Source organism: Phyllobates terribilis, unplaced genomic scaffold (genome assembly GCF_046119375.1).
Source record: "Phyllobates terribilis strain yellow unplaced genomic scaffold, ASM4611937v1 Scaffold_4__5_contigs__length_816908805, whole genome shotgun sequence".
Classification (NCBI taxonomy): domain Eukaryota; kingdom Metazoa; phylum Chordata; class Amphibia; order Anura; family Dendrobatidae; genus Phyllobates; species Phyllobates terribilis.
Genome location: NW_027362764.1, coordinates 502,648,012 through 502,669,127, shown reverse-complemented (window position 1 = coordinate 502,669,127; position 21,116 = coordinate 502,648,012). Strand labels below are relative to the sequence as shown.

At 42.0% G+C, this 21,116-nt stretch overlaps 1 protein-coding gene across 4 annotated transcripts in view; it reads right to left on the bottom strand.

Moving 5' to 3' along the window:
* CAP2 (cyclase associated actin cytoskeleton regulatory protein 2) overlaps positions 1 to 21,116 on the bottom strand; it is a 143,421-nt gene that overhangs the window by 3,283 nt on the left and 119,022 nt on the right. For 3 of the 4 annotated variants that reach the window (XM_073678810.1, XM_073678811.1, XM_073678809.1), the window contains exons 7-12: positions 20,610 to 20,712; positions 4,599 to 4,803; positions 3,173 to 3,345; positions 2,297 to 2,420; positions 1,753 to 1,835; positions 44 to 184 (exon numbers count right to left, since the gene is read on the bottom strand). In XM_073678810.1, coding sequence (XP_073534911.1) covers positions 44 to 184; positions 1,753 to 1,835; positions 2,297 to 2,420; positions 3,173 to 3,345; positions 4,599 to 4,803; positions 20,610 to 20,712 — 829 coding nt within the window. The remainder of the gene's footprint in view (positions 1 to 43; positions 185 to 1,752; positions 1,836 to 2,296; positions 2,421 to 3,172; positions 3,346 to 4,598; positions 4,804 to 20,609; positions 20,713 to 21,116) is intronic. The other variant, XM_073678812.1, reaches the window with a different exon arrangement.

Below are 21,116 nucleotides of genomic sequence, written 5' to 3'. Positions count from 1 at the left end.
AACAAAATGCAAAAGTTCATAGAGAAATGACTTTTTGACTTACGTAATCGCCATTGTGCGGAACAAGGATATTCATCTCTGAAGATTTGGCACTCACGATCTCACAGTCTATTGAACTTTCACTCAGGTAAACATGGCAGCCATCTGTCTTGTTAATGGAAATGGTTGGCACTTTGCCCATGACCTGTGCAGTAGCAAAAAATATAGAACAGTTTATATGGAGTTTTTAAGAACGGGGTCACATTAAAAGCAAATATTGTTCAAAAGTATCACAGCCCACATTTCAGATCATTTAAAAAAGAAAGGCGCCATATAAAAGATCGCTGAGTTAGTAAGATGTGTTAACACTGAGTAGTCACTGTAGTCATAAACATTGGCCAACTGGGTTCCTCACACCCTCAAAGTGCATTGCTCCAACATCATTAATTCAGTACTTTCATAGACAACGCTCTGTTACATCTATGTATTTACAGTGTTCAGCATAAATGAGTACACCCTTATTGATTTTAATCAATATCTCACTGAACACATGAGCAATTTTAAAAATGTTAACGAGACCGAGTTTCATGGAACATTTTTTAACCCATAACATGAAAGTAAGGTTAATAATGTAACTTTCATTACAAAATTTTCAGTTTTACTCAAATTAGTTGATGCAAAAATGAATACACCCCACATCAAAAATTACTACATCTAGTATTTTGCATGACCTCCATAATTTTTAAAAACAGCACTAAGTTTTCTAGGCAAATAATGAACAAGTTGGTGACATATTTCAACATCTTATCTTTTTCCATTCTTCAAGAATGACCTCTTTTACAGCCTGGATGATGGTTGGAGAGTGAGTGAGTTTTCTTGGAAACGCCGCAGCATTACAGTGTCAAACATACCTGTCTAAAATCATATAGCAAGTGCCTAATACATGCTGCACGTGGATGTATGTATGATGTATCATGTATGTATGATGTAGCATGTATCAGCTGTCACGTTCCATTAAGCTTTTTATGAATGAATGTCACAATACATTGAGCCAGTTCTTATAGCAGGGAGGGGTACAGATGCTACTGAGTAGGTGTGCTTAATTACTTGAAAAGGTAAAGGTTCTTTGAGGCAACCACGCAAAATTGCATTATATGGTGGTGTTCTAGAGAGTCGGTCTTCTCAAAGAAGCTGGCCAGAATGCAAACTATATAGAAGAACTAAAAATCTGATCTGGATGAGTGGGGTGGTGTTCTCAAGGATGTGATTTATTGGAGAGGTTTCATTATATATCCTTAGTAACCTAACATACAGTTTTAGGTGTATCATAAATAAGATTGGATCTCGGTACACATTCTTATTTTTCCTGAACACCTAAGGAACCAAAACTTGATGCATACAAAAAAGAACTTAGAAGGTATACAGCAAGAAAATATATACATTTACTTTAGTAAAGTGAAATATTGATTCTGGAAATAGATATTCAGATTCTTAAATTTAGTAAAAGCTTCAAAAAATGTGTCCAAGAATTTATTAATGAGGTATTTGATGAGAGGTTTAAAAAGAAATCACAGAGCACAAACTAAAACTCAGGACGGGCACCAATTATTGCTCTCCCAAATGTACAACACCTTTAATATGTTACTGTCCACATTGGGCCAACACTTCTGTTCTGCTAAATGTTATTTCTATAGAAAAGCACTATATTAGCTCCCTCTAGTGGCAATTACATAGTGATAAAAGGGAAGTTGTCCAAGCGTTGGCGATTCTTACCTGTATCTGAACATCTTTAGAATTAATAACTTCAACAATACCCACAACATCATCAAACACCAGGCCAAGTTTTGTGCAGTTGTCTGAAACACAAGAGAATGAGATTGAATTATTCTTCGAAATGTAATTCACTGCCATTCAGGTCCATTTACACTACATGATTATCATGAACGAGCATTCCTACAAATGTTTTTCATGATAATCTTATAAACAGGTTGCCAAACACCTGACGAACGGGCATGACCCTAGTTCATCAGGTGAAATGATCATTTGTGCTGCTCTAAAGAACATCATTCTCGGCAGCACATCATCCTGGGTATTATACTGCCGAGAACAATAGCAGCCTACGCGTACGGAGCGATGTATTACGAATCATTGTACATGGGATGCTGGGTCGGGCTGTGTAAACTGGCTATAAAACGATCACCAATCAGCAAACAAGCAATTGATTGACTGTTTAGTGCCAGTGCAAAGGACCCTTATGCATAGAAATAATGAAATACAGTCAGCATTTTACAGCCATGCTCACCACAGGCTCCATTACCTATTATTATGGAATTTATTTTCCCTTTAATTTGCAGCGTTGATTTCTTGCACTTGTAAATGTAAGCCACTTGCTTCAGTTCCGTTTCAGAAATCGCTAAACTGTTTACTCCTTCCTGATACTCCTGAATTTTAAAGATATCACAGATAAAACAGAGCTGAAAAGGCATTCACCACTACGTCATTCCTTTAGTTTTGTGTTTCCAAAAATGGCATAGATTTCATGCTATTTATTGCTCTTGTACCTCAAGAATGGAGAACAAATATATATTTGGCATGAGTGCTACTGCCACTTAATGAAGCAAAAGTACATAGACTATGGTAGTGAATGGCATCAGTAATACGGGAGCTGCTTAAATAGATGTTGCATACCACATCTATGTAAAGTATATGTTAAGTCATCACATATTTGAGCATTTTAGTACATGAAGAAAGACAGCTGCCATATCTTAGCTTTGTGAGAAAGCTAATTCCGAAGATAGAAAATTTCCCTCCGATCACAGCAAGATCTAATTGTCAAACAAACATTATTGCTGTGTGTTCGGGGGCAACCGCTAGTATTAAACCTGGTGGCAGCTGTAAAAAAAAACTGTCAACTGGTGCTCCTGTTAATGGCAGCGGTATAAAGCAGCTATGACAGTATAATGGCAAGCAGTGGAAGCCATCCAATGCTGGGCCCATCAAGGATCATCTTATTCATTTTTATTAATATAGTCTAAAAATCCAACCTGCAACACTCTAGCTGTTGCAGGGAGAAATCATGGTCCTACACTGGCTGGAGAACCAGAGGTAGAGGAACATCAGTCTAAACAAAACCAGGAGTTTTTTTTGGATTGAGTGACAGTCTATTGACTATTATACATAAACGCTAGCTTACCACTCTCCATTTCTTCCCTTCTAGCTCTAGAAGAGGAGAGTAGGTATGCTGTAGAGTAGATTTACTAGAGGAACCTGGAGCATGACTTTTGGTAGGTGAACGAACTGGTGCCCCTTGCCCACGAAGCTGAGGGTTCTTATGAGTCTTCTGATCGTCAGAAACATGTTTTAGCCCTATAGAGTGCAATGGAGAAGAAAATGTAGTTTTTCATACAAATTTTTGTGAATTTTAGTTTATGTTTACTTGTATATCTCAACTCAATATATAATTAATATAAAGTTTCCTGATTTAATGTAATTTCATGCAACACAAAGTAGAAGTCTCAGCATTTGAAAGTACTTAGCATTAATGTCTGCAATTTAGACAGTCTAAACTTAAGCCCACCAAACATATTAGATGGCTGTCAGCTTAACGATAGTTCGGCCAATCGTTCAACTACCAGCTATCTCGGCGGCTCTCCCATACATAGGCAGGAAAAAGAAGCAGCACACTCCTCAGTCACTTATCATCAATATGGCAGCAGGCAGCAAATTTATCCTGGTCCAGAAACCCACTTAGAATGCAAAAAATAAACCAGCAGCACTTTAGCTTCATCTAAGGTGTTTTTATTCACCAAACATGCAACGCTTCAACCATATTATGCAGCAAAGACTGTTGTGGATGAAACGTTGCATGTCTGGTGAAAAAAAACACCTTGGATGAAGTTGGAGTGCTGCAGCTTTTTTTTTTTCTCCCTTACATAGCAGCGCTCATTTGGCCAATTATTCTTCATGGCAGAGCCATCTCTGGTAGACTAAAGTGATTGGCAGTCCAAAATCGGACATGCCCGATTGACACATTCGCCGACAATCAGTAGTCTGAGGATCCAATACACATTAGACTGTTGGCTGTCGATGTCGGCAAACTTGGATGTCATCAGTCTAATGTGTATGGAAGCCATTAGACTGGACAATCTGATAATGCGCCAAATTTATCAAAGTGGATCATGCTGGAGGCTAAACACCACTTATTGATTTACTGTACTTATTTTGTGCCAAAATTTGGCAGAATTTTTTATGTACATGGACTCATTTAAGCTATGCTCTTTCCCACCAAGTGACTTCCCTTCTCAGTGCCTTTCCTTGGCAAAAAAAATTTCAAAATGTGTCTAAAACACAGACCTAATTTTTGCTAGTTTTAGGCTAGTTTTTATGCAAATTTAGCCAGAGTAGTAATACATTTAGCCTTTGGAATGGATGCAGCTTTTGTTACCAAAGCCACAGTTGGATCAAAAAAGAATGGAAAATATTATACTTCTTCTTCTTGCTGAATCCACTTTTGGTTTTGGCTCATAAACTGCATCAAAACTGTAGTGGCATGTTTCCAAAAAATTCGGTCTTGAATTCTCTCCAAATGATATAAATCTATTTCTATTATATGGACTAACCTCTTGTAATTTCTTCTCCTTGGTTGAGCTGGGCAAACAGTGCCGATCGGTCTTGTGATGCATCATCTTTGGGCTTACTATTGAAAATATCAAAACTGGGAGGAGGTCCAGGGGGTGGAGGAGGTCCTGGGGGTGGAGGTGGCGGTGGAGGATGACTTGGTCCAGATGTTGTTTCCTTATGCTGAGGTCCATCTTTTGAAAATAACTGAAGAGATAAATAAAATTGATAAATTCTATGAACTAAAATCCTGCAATATCAAATGCATATCTAAAACATTGCACATATATGAAGGTTCCACAGACATCCACCATGGGTACTAAAGAGTACTCAAACTATGATCTCTCTCCCATCCTATTTATTATATATAATTACCCCCTAATTCACTGTTCTCTGCTAACGGTTATCACTATACACAGAAAATCTTGGCAGTTTCCCTACTAGCCACTTATATAAAATATGGGAATGATCCTTTTAATAATAATACTGTAGGGAAGTATTTAGAGATGAGCATATTGAGATGCTGCCAATCGACTTTGCTGAGTCAAATTTTCTGAATTTTTCTTGTTTCGGTGCAATTTGATTCATGAGAAGTGAGGAAAAAAATTCCAAAACATTTCACATACTGCTGAAAATTGCAGTAGCTAGAAAGTGGGCTAGTGACCTCAGGCACACCTGTGCGGGCATCCCCAAAATGCCTTGCAGCGAATCCGGGGGAATGATCACAGGGACTATAAAAGATGACGAGAGGGAAAGCAAAGGACAGTTTAGGATTTTACAGCCGCAGCCTAGGAACAGGAGGTCAGAGCATGCAGCTCATCATTACAGATAGGGGATGTAAAGGCCTACATTTGATTGTGGTGTACTCCTGAAGCGCTGAAAAACATTGAAAACAGGAGTAGCATTCTCATTCTGAATAATAATCCAAAGATTCAAGTAATAGGGAGGTGCTGGACCTGCAGAGTCAGCGTGACTGTGAATTGATTGAACTGTGGTACACTGCAGTACAGCACATTAATAACACAATTTTTTCATATTTTTGATGCACAACAAACAAGGAGGGCAGCTACAAGGGAGTCTGTCAGGTGATCAGCCACTGGCTGTGCAATCACAGCTATGTATGTTTGTCTCTGAAACGCTATGATGTTTAATTGAAAAACATACTTTTAATAGCGACCAGGGACGGAGCTACATGGATGACTAGTCACACAGGCAGATCCTCGGCGGCTTCTTCTGCTGACAGTGACTGGCAAGCCTCTGCATATGTGCGCATATAGGAAGAGACTTGTCAGTCACTGTTAGCGGGCAGGGAGAAGCCACCAGGGACCCAACTGTATGCCAGCAGCTATTAAAGTATGTTTTTCAAGACAAACATGCATGGCTGTGATCGTACAGCCAGTGGCTGATAGATGCTGTCCACGGTTTGGGCAGCATATATCACCTTACAGATTCCCTTTAATACCTCGCAGCCATAATTTTGTGCTTGGGTTAAAGACTTCAAAAGGGGTTCAATACATTATTAGGAGACCTCACAAAGTTATACACTTCTATCCAAGACAATTGCATTATTGAGATTCCAGGGAAATTTATTCCCCAAAAATCTAATTTCGGGGGATAATTCGGCGAAGCTGGCAAATTCTAATTTCAAAAGATCTTCTCATTACTAGAAGTAGTCTTATTAGTGTTTACTAATATTTTGATGCATGCGCCTTCATTCCTAATGCTCTTTAACATACGAACTTTGTGATAATCAGCCTGAATTTTCATCTTTTTATAATCAGGCAATTTTTCCATAAAATTTTACAAAGAAGCTGTAATAGATATTGCATGCTTGGTTGATTATTATGTAATTTTCTTTCTGTAAAATCATTGATGACTTTTTATACTGTTTCGTCTTTATGAAGCTACTTTACTGCTTCTTTTATATTATACTTGTACTGTGTGTTTTTTTTTATAGAACACATGTTAAAGCCACCACAATCACATGTCATCTGAGGAGAACAGGTGGATAGTCACCCAAACACTGATCCTTTGTTAAGGTGCTTTTCTGTAAATGTAGATGCTTGTCTTATTGAGCTTGATCTTACAGCCACCTGTCTGCCGGCAGCAGTCATGTATAGAAATTACAAAACGAAACAGCTGATGTCTATGCACTTCTGGTTTAGTCATTGAAAAAGATCTCTGGTTCCTCCCTGGGAGGAAGATGCTGTATTTTTCCCTTGGTTGACACTCTTTAATGCTACTTTAGAGATGTCTATTTCATTCATCACATGCCCCGTACAATTGTTGTACAATTGGAGACACCAATGGATTCCTCGGTGTGTGTGATAAAAGTATCCAGGAGGTAAAAATGTTGAATTGCGATTTTTAATGGTTAACGCGTTTCGAAGGACACCGAGTTCTTCATCGGGACAAACCACATTGCCAGAAATAGGAGATCCAGGCTTAAATAGACAAAGCATTTAAATAAAGGCGACAACCCGACACATGAGGTGTCAGATGACCTAACAGATGTCAGTTTGTATAATGCTTCTCATAAAGAAAGTAAAATGTCTCATATTGTGTCAGACAATATATGTATGGAGATTAAAAAGGAGATCATGCTTTCATTCACTAACACAAATTATGCAAAAATAAAAAAATATGTATAAATGTAGTTAAGAAGTGTATGGAATAAGAAGTGGACTAGAACTGTTAGACTTAAATCTACATAGGAAATGGACTCTTGTGCATATATGGTATGTGAGTGTGGTATGCCACAACAGCAGACAGAATATGAGAGTAAAATATAAAAATAAAACTCACTGATGTGTGTATAATTCCATGATGTGAAAAATACAGAAATAAAATATTTAGAAAGAGTGAGATGAAATGATTTTATTATTTATTTAAAATAAATAAATTGCCTATTTCTGGCAATGGGGTTTGTCCTGATGAAGAAGTCTGTGAACTTTGAAACGCGTTGACCATTAAGATCCATATCTCCACTCCACTCTATTTATTCGATATCGCTCTGTGGATCGGCAGCAGCCGTTTGTATCTGAGTTTGTTCTGTGTTGTGGAAACACAAGCCCACCATGTGAGCAAGTCCCTGCACTCACATCTCCCATCTGACACCGGATAAGACCCTATATTGCGCTACTGTCTTCCAGTGTTTCCCTCTGTATATTTTTCCAGCATAGAATTCTTACAATTTTTGACATATGTTTTCGTAAACAACAGATGCTTCAGTGTCTGTGAAAATAAAATTATCTCTTGATTTCCCGATTACCTGGCACCAGCTTTTTGGCCAGAGCTAGAATGCTTTGTATCAGACATACTCAGCACCTACTGGCACATGTGAGATCAGACACAGCAGTATTTTGCTTGGCTCCAACACTATTATAGATGGCATCAGTCATGACTTTAAAATACTTGGCGTCAGATGATCTCCAATACATGTCATCTGACTTGGCTCAAGATTTTTTTCACTATTAGATCTGGCACAAACAAACATCAACAGACTGAAACAAAAATAGTACTGTGCTTCATATTAAACTTCTTTAGAGGCACTTAAAGGGGACCTGCCACTTGCCATAAGTATGTCATTTATTTTAACTGGTGTAAATACTGCTGTTTTCCTGAATCTGGTGTTATCCTCAACTCACTAAAGGCATCTTCTTGAGGACATGCCCATTGGCTTACAAGATGAGATTTACAGTTGGGTCCAGAAATATTTGGACAGTGACACAAATTTTGGTATTTTAGCAGTTTACAAAAACATATTTAAGATATAGTTTTATAATCAATATGTAGCTGCCTCTTTTTAAAAGGGACCAAGGGTAATTGGTAGTGATGAGCGAACGTGCTCGCCACTGCTCGGTACTCGCCCGAGCATCATTGTGCTCGACAAGCTCGTCGCTCGTCGAGTAATTCCAGGTTGCTCGGACGGGAAATCGGGACCCTCCCAGCATATTTGGCGCTCTTTAGAGAGCCAATGAACATGCAGGGATTGCCTGCCACGCACTGTAATTCCATAGCCATGTTGGTTGTGGGCATTACAGTGATTGGCTGGCCGCACAGCGTCATCAGGTCTATATAAGATCTGGCGCTGCTATGCTCGTCACAGTCTACCCCGGAATCAGGCCGAGTAGGGAGAGGTGCTGCTGCGTCAGGGAGAGATTTGCTTGTTTATAGTTAATATAGGTATTCCACAACATATATATATATATATATCCAACTGAACTAACAGTCCTTCTGAGGACTAATCCAGCAGCATATAATCAGTGCTAGGCATGAGTTAGGCAGGCAGGCAGTGTATGTGGCAGACTGCAGTGCATATAACGCAAGAGGGTCCATTGAACGTCCTGTCTGCTGCTGCTGTAATAATTACAGATATTTGTAGACATAGCTCCAGGTATCAGGGGCCAGGGCAATTTTTTTTTATCTTAATCCTGGTTATTTGCTTAAACAGCAATCCAGAGTACACCATAACTTTTCTTGATAGAACTGCAGAATACAGCCAGATCTGTTCCATATCTCAGAGATAAAAGTCCACAAATTTGAACTGAACGTGGAAAATATTTGCCTCCTTTTCCATTCTATTGCAGTGTGTCGGTCAAGCTATTGACACTAGATGTCTGTGAAGAATAGTACTAGTAAATTACAGGCCTGCTATTTAAAATCGTGGTTCTCTGTCAGACGTATCACATATAACTGCGTTCCAAAATCAGCCATTTCTCGTGAATGTGGAAAATGTTGTCCTCCATTTAAAATGGGCAATGTGCGTGGCAAGGGACGGGGACGTTGACGTGATGGTGATAGTGCATGCAGAAGCCGAGGACGTGGCCGTGGGCAAGCTGAAATTGTGCAACAACAAACACCCACATTTTGTCCCTCGACCATCCTGTCCCGATTACTTGGGGACCACAGTACACCACTATTGAACCCAGAGCAGTGTCAAAAGATTGTTGGTTGGATAGCAGATAATGCTTCCAGTCACTTTGCTACCACCACCCTGTCTTCCACAAGGTCAAGTCTCAGTAGCTGTGAGTCTGGACCGCATATTCCTCACTCTGATCCTCCTTCCTCCCACCATGCTGAGTGCCGGGAGACAACTGATCCCACACTTGGACACGCAGAAGAGCTATTCACTTTTCCATTTGTAGAACTGGGCCTCTCGCCCGGCCAGCTTCAAGCGAGTCAAGAGGAGAACGCGTGTAGCGATGCCCAAATATTGGAGCAACCACGGTCACATGAAGGCGACGGTGGGAAAGTGCAATTACTGTCGCAAGAGGTGGATGATGATGATGAGACACAATTGCCAGAAAGTCAGGAGGAGGACCAGGGTGTGGAAGTGGAAGACGATGGTTGTGGATGATATAGTAACTGATCAAACCTGGTAGGGGGACATACAGAGCGAGGACAGCAGCACACAGGGGGAGCGAGGCGTAGCACCACAACAGGCAGGAAGAAGCAGTGTGGTGGCCGCAGACACAAGGCGGGAAAGCGTTCCTCGTAACGCCAACACGATGGAAGTTGCCAGTACAACTGTTAGGTCTTCCCGAGTCTGGTTATTTTTTTAAAGACAGGCACATAACACCAAAAAGGCCATTTGCACCACTTGCCAGGTGAGCATCAGCAGGGGTAGCAAAACTAGCAGCCTGACCACCACCAGCATGATCCGGCACATGGCAGCAAAGCACCCAACTAAGTGAGCCGAACCCCAGTGTCCAGCAACAGCGTCTGCGGGTGACATCACTGCTTCTTCTGCTGTTGTGCGTGCATTCCAATCCCCTGTCCATGGAGCATGCCAAGATGCCTCCCGCCCTGCACCGGTCGTTGCACACTCTCAAGTAGCACCATCAGCAAGCACATCCACGTCCTTGTCCCAGCGCAGCGTTCAGTTGTCCCTACCCCAGTCCTTGGAAAGCAAGTGCAAATACGCAGCCAATGCCCCACAAGCCACACTACTAAATTCACACATTTCGCAAATGCTTGCATTGGAAATGTTGCCTTTTAGGCTCATGGAGGTGGAAGCTTTCCGCAACTTGATGGCGGCGGCCATGCCTCGGTACTCGGTCCCCAACCGCCACTACTTCTCCCGGTGTGCCGTCCCCGCATTACACGAGCACGTGTCCCACAACATGAGCCATGCCCTCAACAATGCAGTTACTGGGAAAGTCCACCTAACCACGGACACGTGGACAAGTGCTTGTGGGCCGGGATGGTACATCTCGCTGACGGCACACTGGGTTAATATAGTGGAAGCCGGGACCCAGTCGTACCTTGGGACGGAACATGTCCTTCCGACCCAGAGCATTGCAGGCCCTGGGTCAATCAGGGTTGCCCCCACATTCTCCAGCTACTGCACCTCCTCCTCTTCAGCCTCCATCTCCGAAATGACTACATCAGTCACAAGCTGGAAGCACTGCAGCACTGCCTCGGCCAAGCGACAACAGCTTAGGTGACACACCACACAACGATGAAGAGTTGTGGACAGCTCTGAAAGAGCAGGCAGATCTGTGGCTGACACCACTGACCCTACAGCCAGGCATGGTCGTGTGTGATAATGGCCGGAACCTAGTGGCGGCTTTGAGGCGAGGCGAGCTCACACACGTACCATGCCTGGCCCATGTGCTTAACCTCGTGGTTCAGCAGTTTCTGAAAACCTACCCAGGTCTGTCAGATCTGCTTGTCAAAGTACGCTGCCTATGTGCCCATTTTAGAAAGTCAGGTACAGCTTCCACCGCCCTTTCGTGCCTCAGCCGCGTTTGCAGCTTCCAGCTCACCGACTGATCTGCGATGTCCCCACGCATTGGAACTCTACATTGCAGATGTTGGGAACGATTTGTGAGCAGAAAAGGGCAGTTGTTGACTACCAGCATCAACAAGGCCTTCGGTATTCAGTTCAGACTCCACACATAAGACCTCAGGAGTGGACATGGATGTCAGACATATGTACCATCCTCCAAAACTTTGAGGACTCCACCAAGATGGTGAGCGGCGATGACGCCATAATTAGCGTCACCATCCCGCTTCTCTGTCTTTTGAAATGCTCTCTGCTCACAATTAAAGAGGATGCATTGCAGGTGGAGCACGATGAGATGGAGCAAGGAACCATACAGGGTGATTCCACACAGCCCAGCCTCATCTCATCCTAATGTGGATTGGGTGACAATGAGGAAGAGGAGGAGGAAGAACAAGAGCTAGTTTCCTGCGCTATAGATGGTACTACCTGCACAACTGTCATACCGCCTGTTCAACGTGGATGGCCTGAGGACAGGGTGGAGGAGGAGAGCATGGTCAGTCATCCTCTTGGTGAGGACACAGAAGTCTTGCCTGTTAACAGTCTGGCACACATGGCTGAGTTTATATTATGCTGCCTTTCCTGTGACCCTCGCGTTGTCCAAATTTTGGGTGACAGTCATTACTGGTTGGTGACACTTCTAGACCCACACAACAAGGAGAACTTTCTGTCTCTTATTCCCGCGCAGGACAGGCTTAATAAAATGGTGCAGTACGAGAAGGCCGTTGTTGCGAAATTATTAAAAAAATTCCCATCTGAAAACGCTGGCGGCAGAGGTCACAGTTCGTTGGACGACCAAGGAGTACAGGCGAAACAGACACAAATGCAATCGAGCAGAGGCAGGGGAACACTGTCAAAGTTCTGGGACAGTTTTCTCAGACCCTCCCATCGCACAGGCCCTGAGGCGCGGGGTACTCTCCTAAGGAGGGAAAAGTTTCGGAAGATGGTGAGGGAGTACCTTGCCGACCGTACCAACGCCCTCCGTGATTCTTCTGTGTCTTATAATTATTGGGTATCCAAGCTGGACACGTGGCATGAACTGGCTCTCTACGCCTTGGAGGTCCTGGCCTGCCCTGCCACTAGCGTTTTGTCAGAGCGGGTTTTTAGTGCCGCCTGCCAACTGAAAATGCTGGCAGGCTGATTCTTATAAAAATTAACAAGGGCTGGATTGGGCCAGACTTCTCAACACCACCGAATGATAGCAGCATTACATAAACTCAAATACAGTGTTTTTTTGGGGGGGAGGTCTAACTCTATTCCCATGCACCTGTGTCTTCACAACCAGACATGGGTGTATGCTTCCTCATTTTGTCTATTTGCTCTTGTCCTCCTCCTTCTCCTCATCCTCCACATCCTCCTCCATATCACCACCATATCTACCTTATCACCATATCTACGTCTCTTGCAAGGGGCATTGGAGTTCCTCCAAATTTTTGGCAGCCGTTGCATTCACTGCATAGGCAAACAGTAAGGGAGACCCACTTCCTCATAATGGGAACATTGTATTCAGGAGGCCCTCCGACCTCTATGTCTCTTGCAAGAGGCATTGAAGTGCCTCCAAATTTTTGGCAGCTGTCGCACTCACTGCAAAGGCAAACAGTAAAGGAGACCCACTTCCTAATAATGGGAACATTGTTTTTAGGAGGTCCTCAGACCTCTACGTCTCTTGCAAGGGGCATTGGAGTGCCTCCAAATTTTTGGCAGCCGTTGCATTCACTGCATAGACAAACAGTATGGGAGACCCACTCCTTTTTAATGGATATATGTCGTACTCGTTACTGTAGCCCAGCTCCATGTGTCTTTAAATTGTTAGTAGAGTTTTTTCCTAAATTTTGGCAGCCATTGGACTCACTGCATACCCTATAATTGGATAGCAGACCCTCTCCTTTCTAATGGGAACATGTTGTTACTGTGGCCCAGCTCTATGTGTCTTTAAATTGTTAGTGGGGTTTTTCCTAAATTTTGGCAGCTGTTGGACTCACTGCATACCTTATAACTGGATAGCAGACCTTCTCCTTCCTAATGGGAACATGTTGTTTGTGGCCCAGCTCTATGTGTCTTTAAATTGTTAGTGGGGTTTTTCCTAAATTTTGGCAGCCGTTGGACTCACTGCATACCCTATAACTGGATAGCAGACCCTCTCCTTCCTAATGGGAACATGTCATACTCGTTACTGTGGCCCAGCTTTATGTGTCTTTAAATTTTTTGTGGGGCTTTTCCCAAATTTTGGCAGCCCTAGCAGTCATAGCATGGGCATTACCACTATAGGAGACCCACTCCCTTATAATGGGAATATTTTTTTTTACTGAGACCCTCCTCTATGTCTGGTATTGGGGTGCGTCCAAATTTTTGGCAGCCCTTGCAGTCACTGCATACGCAATAACAGTACAGGAGACCCACTCGTTAATAATGGGAACAACAAAGCATAGCCGGCTGATGGCTCTCTAACAATAGCAAGGGCCAACTGCTGGCCCTTTAAGAATAGTAAAAACCGCCTAGTGGCCTTATAAAAATAGGCTTTGTGACTTTCAGAGTCCCTCCATCATAAATGAAACAGGATGTGTCTGATGATGTGTCACACACCACATGGCCTGATAAGGTTGTAAAATGTTAAAATGACATTTCCGGTTGAATACATTTGTCTTGGTTGAAAGCAATGCAAAAGTGCAAAAACGCATCAAAAACGCTACGTGTGAACATAGCCCAAGGTGTCGAGGAGCATTTTTATTTTTGGTTATTTATTTTGTCTTATATACAAGTCATTACCCTGGAAAGGATGTTCCTTAACATATTTCCCAGGAAAATCCATTTTGGTTTTGTTTTTGTATGCTTTATTGTGAGTCGGTAAAAGTGGTGTAATACCTCTGACAATGTTGTTGACAGCAGTGACCTAGGAGTCAGAAATGCTTCCAGGGGTCTTCCCCATGCTGTTCCCATGTTATTTGAGCACTGTTCCCATCGATTTGGGCAATTTTTAGGCCCTCTGTAGACCGCCGGGGGGAGCCGCCGGAAAAATGCTTGAGTTTCCCATAGACTTACATTGGGCTTGTTACTCAGACTGAGCACTCGAGCATTCCAATTTGCTCGACCTGAGCAACGAGTACCCAAGCATTTTAGTGCTCGCTCATCTCTAGTAATTGGACAATTATCTCAAAAGCTCTTTAATTATCTACATGGGTTATTCCTTCATTAATCCAACATCAATTAAGCAGGTAAAAGATCAGGAGTTGAATCCAGGTCAGGCATTTGCAATTGGAAGCTGTTGCTGTGAACCCACAACATGCGGTCAAAGGAGCTTTCAATAGAAGAGAAACATACCATCATTAGGCTGAAAAAAAAGAAGAAATCCATCAAAGAGAAAGCAGAAATGTTAGGAATGGCCAAATCAATAGTTTAGTACATTCTAGTGAGCTTGGGAATTCAAAAAGGCCTGAACATCCACAGAAGACAACAGTGGTGGATGATCGCAGAAACCTTTCTATGGTGAAGAAAAAAACCCTCACAACATCCACCCAAGTGAAGAACACTCTCCAGGAAGTAGGTGTTTCAGTATCTAAGTCTACCATAAAGAGAAGACATCATGAGAGCAAATAAAGACAGTGCGTTGCTCTGGGCATTCATGTGGATGTTACTTCAACATGTGCTACCTAAGCATTGTTACAGACCCAGTACACCTCTATATGGCAATCGTATTCCCTAATGGTAAAGGCCTTGTGCAGAAAAATAATGTGCTCTGTCACAATTTTTAGAATTGGTTTGAGGAACACAAAAAAGAGGTTAAGGTATCCACTTGGGCTTCCATGGAGGCCCCACCATGCATTACAATCCATGGAAGCCCAATTCATGCAAGTCCCATCTCAAAACGTACAGAGCGTAAAGAATCTGCCATCTCAGTGTCAGATACCACAGCTCACCATTCACAGGTCTTGTGAAGTCCATGGCTCAATGGGTCAGAGCTGTTCTGGTGGCAGAGAGGGGCATATACAATATTAGACTAACCAGAGAGGCCTAGAAGCAAACATTTTTTTTTTAATTCTACCTACAATTTTTTTCTAATGGAAGCTCCTCCCTTCACCCCATCATGTGCCATGCTATAAGTTGTCCTTATATTTCATGGAGCGTGTAAGGTATCACATGGCACGCGTGGTTATACTAGTTAAGCCCTTGATTTTGTATAGCTTTTTGTTCCATTAATACATTCACATAACCCCTCTATTCTGCTACCACTAAGGCATGCTACTGACTATCATTTCCTTAACACATGCCTTTTGGCCGACACGTGTTTAATGCTATTAAGAACCACCAGTTGTTCAGTTGTCTTCTGCAAGTCTGACAATAGCCAAAATGACCAGTGCTTGAGTTTTTCTAAGCCCTTCTTGTTTGGATATGGCACAGCTGCTGGGTTTCTTCCTCTCCTCACTCAGTAGTGAAGCAAACCACAATTCAATAACATCACTAAAGGAAGTCTTTTACTTTTTTGGCAGGTGCTAATAAAATAAAAGGAACAGTTGCGCTGTACAGCTGTTGGTTCCTTCAGGAGGTCAACAATGGTCATCTAACCAGGGAAGGTTTCTATCTCTTAATTTCACTGCCTGACATGTATAAACAATCCAAGACTGTACTTCATGAGTGTTATACAGACTCTCATGACATACATGTAATTTTTAATATTGTGATACCTGATGAATACTAGAGATAGGAAAAAGTAGAAATCAAAGAAAAATCCCAGTGTAAGAATTTGGCTTGTTCTCGTCTGTTACGCTGCTTCTAAGGTCGGTGTCTGAATAATATACGGCATGGGATAACGGACATAAGCAAAGCTCCCAATAAGGTTGCCACATTGTTTTAACTTTTACAGATCAGGGTCTGTGATGATTTTAGGTGCTGCAAATTTTTCAATTTTCAATTGTAGTGGATCAAAGTGTGATAGGCTGCGTTCATGTGTCCATTTGGATCTCTTTTTCTGAAGGATAAAAAAAATGTAATGTTGAGTTACAAGACCCATACATTTGAGTAGGGTTTTTATTTCCTAAAATTTCTTCTTCTGTTTGCATCTATTTGGCCTGCTATCCGTTTTTGGACGGACAAAAAAATATGTAATGCACGTTTTTTTCCATCCAAAAAATAGGCCATCCATTATGCTTTCCTTTTAACAGGTTCCTTATTTAAAGAGGGCCTGTCACCAGGTCAGAAGTGACCAGTTTTTACTCTTACTTTATTATTTTATTCCTGTAGCTTCCCTGAGTATTTCGTTTTTTTTTTAATATGTCATAAGGTTCCAGAGAAGTAAGCATTTTTATTTAGTGCTATTCTTCATGATCTTTACCAATGGGGCGTTGCTCACAGGATTCTCTGGGGGCATGTCTTTAGATTGCTCTATATTATTACCCCATGAGCAACACCCCTTTGAGAAAGATAATAAAAATTATCACTGAATAAAAAGGCCTATATCTCGGGAACCGTATGGTGAATTAAAAAACAAAAAACAGAATACTCAGGGGAGCTGCAGGAATAAAATAAGGACAAAAACTGGACACATATCCTGGTGATAGGTGTTCTTTCAGGACTGCGCATGCTCAGATTCTACAGATGTTAAGAGACATCAGTAATAAAAATGGATTAGTTCAAAACAAAATGTTGATTTCCGATTATCATCAATTCTTGTTCCTTTTAATGTTTATATTCAACTGGATGTACAGTATTACAAAATTATTTTGTAATAGTGGCCTATGGGGCCTGCATTACAATACATGTTGTTTCGTGCCCCCTCAACAATTTCACGTTACAAAACAAATCCCATTCACATGTAATGCAATGCAAAAAATAAAATCTGCAAAAGCTGCTTGTAAGGGCTCATTCTCATCTGCACATAAATCGGACGAGTGCAATCCAATAAAAAATCGGATTGCTCTCTGACTAATGTTATTGAATGATTCAGTGCTCAGCTGTGATTTTTTTTCTCAGTTCGGATTGGACTGAGAAAAAAATCGCAGCATGCTGCGAGTAGCCACTTATATCGGGCGAGACTCGCCAATGCAAGTCAATGGGTGAGAGAAACAAATCGCACAGCACACGGACCATGCGTGTGCCGTCCGATTTTTATGCACACACCTCACAGGAAACCCGACATTTCATCAGCCAAGTACAGTAAATTCACAGCCAGAACCCTCAGAATAGAACAGATAGAAATATGTCAGTGAGGTATATAATCAGTGCTTTGTGTGTGTAGTTTTCTGTACTTGTATTTAGCTAAAGAAGGTAATTGTCAGGGAGTGCTTTTTACAATTAAATGACTTTTCAGTGTGTGTGTTTATTTCATTTCACTACAGGGTTAGTAATGGGGTTGTCTGACAGAAGCCTCTCCATTACTAACCCCTGGACTTGATGTCAGCGGACATTACAAAGCTTAAATCAACCCCAAAACCATTACACTGACCCAATTGCCAATGCACGAGGGCAATCGGGAATAGCCGAAGCTAAGCACCAGAATTGGCACATTTAATGGATGCGCCATATCTGGGGTAGCTGGGGGCTGGTGTTATTAGTCTGGGAAAGGGCCAATATCCATGGCCCCCTCCCAGCCTTTTAATATCAGCCCGCAACTGTCTGCTTAGCCTTTGCTGGTTATTAAAAATAGGAGGGGACCCCTTTTTTATTAACCAGTAAAGGCTAAGCAGACAGATGTGAGCTGATACTATTAGGCTCGGAGGATTCACGGATATTGGCCCCTTCCCAGAATAAGAACACCAGCTCATAGCTGTCTGCTTTCCTTCAGCTGGTTATTCAAAATAAGGGGGACCCAAGCCATTTTTTTTCTTCTATTTAGTTATTAGCTAAACAAGTACAGAAAACTACATTTTTTCATAAGAATTTGGGAAAGTTATGAAATGTCCTATAAATGTCTGTCCTCTTCCTGATCTAAGGGTCTAGACTTTTAGCTGAGATGAATCTGCGCTACAGTAAATTTATCACTTATACATGAGCCATGTGTGAGGGAGTCAGAGTCGTGGTCATGGAAATTGAGTCGGAGTCGGAGGTTTGGCTTACCGACTCCACAGCCCTGATGTTATGGATGCTACTTGAGAAAAATCGCATTGTACTCGCATGACTCTCGACCTACTTTTCAGAATCAACATCGGAGCGATTTTATTTAAGGAGATGACTGCTAAGAGTTAACCTACTCTTCTCCCAACATCCCACTAGAGAGTGGATAAACTACATACCCTTAATTTACACAAAATAATCTATGCCAAAAGACAGAAGGTAATCTATCTACCCTAATGGACCTTAAATTACCAGACTAATTTCCCACAATACACCAGTAACCTACCTACCATCCACAGTGTAACAAATCCCATTCACATGCTGTGGAAAAAATCTGAATAGTTTTAAGGCATGTTGTTTTTTCTGTAGCATACACTAAAGTTTATGTCTTTCCATTTGATCTTTGCAGCAGACGGGGTTGAATGCATTTGCAGCGCATGCTGATATTGCTGGAGGTATTTCCCAATGTATACTTTTGTCGGATGCCTCTAATATACTGTATGCCACAGTATAGCATTCTACATGCTCAAATGCTAATAACACATTTTTTACCAATACAATGTTAACCAAACACTCTCCCTAGTGTCGGGCAGAGCACAACACTATCACCAATAATGCATGTTACAATACACATTACACATTACAACAATACACGTGTCTTCTAGGGGGAACGTGGGCAGTATGTCCATCTCCTTACATCAGGGATGTCAAACACACAGAGGGCCAAAATGAAAAACTTGGACTAAGTCACGGGCCAACCAGTATACAGTATTTTGGGCCCCCAAAGTCCTCCATACAGAATAATGGGCCCCACATAGTCCTCCGTACAGAATAATGGGCCCCACATAGTCCTCCATACAGAATAACGGCCCCATATAGTCCTCCATACAGAATAATGGGCCCTACATAGTCCTCCATACAGAATAATGGGCCCCACAGTCCTCCATACAGAATAATTACCCCACATAGTCCTCCATACAGTATAATGGCCCCACATAGTCCTCCATACAGTATAATGGGCCCCACATAGTCCTCCATACTGAACAATGGGCTCCACATAGTCCTCCATACAGAATAATGGGCCCAACATAGTCCTCCAAACGGAGACATAGTCCTCCAAACGGAATAATGGCCCCACATAGGGGTGGTGGTTTTGATGACGCGGGCCCAATATAATCACCCTGCGGGCCAGAGTTTGACATGTATGCCTTACATGGAGATAAGCCGCTGGCTGGCATGACAGTCTGCAGCTTTCTTATAGAGAACGCAAACGCTTGGCCAAGCGAACGCTCTTGTGTAGGGGAGAGTCGGCTGACAACCATCTAATGTGTATAGCCAGCTTTAAAGTAAGGGTGGGGCTAATGTCTTCAGGCCTGCGAAATCTCACAGTGTGTGTGGTAGCTCCATTGAGAACACTGAAACAAAGAACTATAGAGAGGTGCGACTAAGCTGGGTGGACACAAGGAGTGCCTTTTACTTATTATGCAGCAATTAATTCTGTTATTTGCTAATATGTAAGAAACACGTATAGAATGTCTAAATTCATGAAAGGTATAAAATATATATCACTCTGAGAAAGCCCTGTAGATTGTTGGCAATCTCATGCCTGTGTATTTCTTCTATTCTCAGGGCTGTAAACTGAATCAAATAAACTTCTAAGTTGGAGAGGTTTCTTCCTAACAAGATAGATATTCCACATAGTTGAAAAAAAAGATATACAGACATAAACCAGACCAATAGAGGCCAAAAGGACACTCTTTTGGCCTCCATTAGATAAATGGTGGGCAATACCTTTGATATATCTGGCAGGAACTTCCCAGCATACAGACATTGCAGTGGAATATAGCCTAATTACCCCTTACCCTAGTGAATAATAAATAACTTACCTACCCCAATGGACTCTCAGTAACCTACCTAATCTCACCAGAATACTCCAGTGAACCCACACACTGCTTCCAATGTAACTTGCCTCCTGTCATAAAAATGGTGGTTTTTACTGCAAACATAATGACAACACTGTTCTCTGTATATCGGTATTGTGTAAACTACTGATATCCCAATCTGATGTAAAGAGAAGCGATAACTACATGCCATGTATATAAACTGTTGTTTAAAGCATCTCATGCTGATACCAACCTGCTAAAACAGATATAAGACTAGGAAATGTGTGGTAAATACTTACACTACTCCATGAAGTTCCTGTAGTATGATACTCCTTAATGTATGCTTGAAGATCAGTCCAAATACTCAGGTAGGACTTTACCCATTCAATATGACGCACATCACTATGGTACAATAAAAAACATATATTTATATTCATTGACTTTCTAAATCTACATCATACATCTTCCAACATTGCATTAAGGATCACTATAAGAAATAGCTTAGCAGATGTTACATGTCAAGCCCATAAGTGGACCCACTGTGCCACAGGACCAGGCCTGCCTAAGAAGGGGTGTAGGTAAGCGGTGTTCACTGGAGCTTCTGATGGTGAAGACAGACTGGGCTGCAGGTAGCCGCCAGTTACCATTCCTAGGCAATCCCCGGTACTGCAGCTGCTGACCCCTAGGGTCAGGTTCGCCGACACGGTCTCGGGCTACTTTCACACTGAGCTGCTTCAGCGACTGCTTTTAGCAGTCCGGATACATGGATAATTCGGAGGCACATGTACAGACACACGGGTCTCATA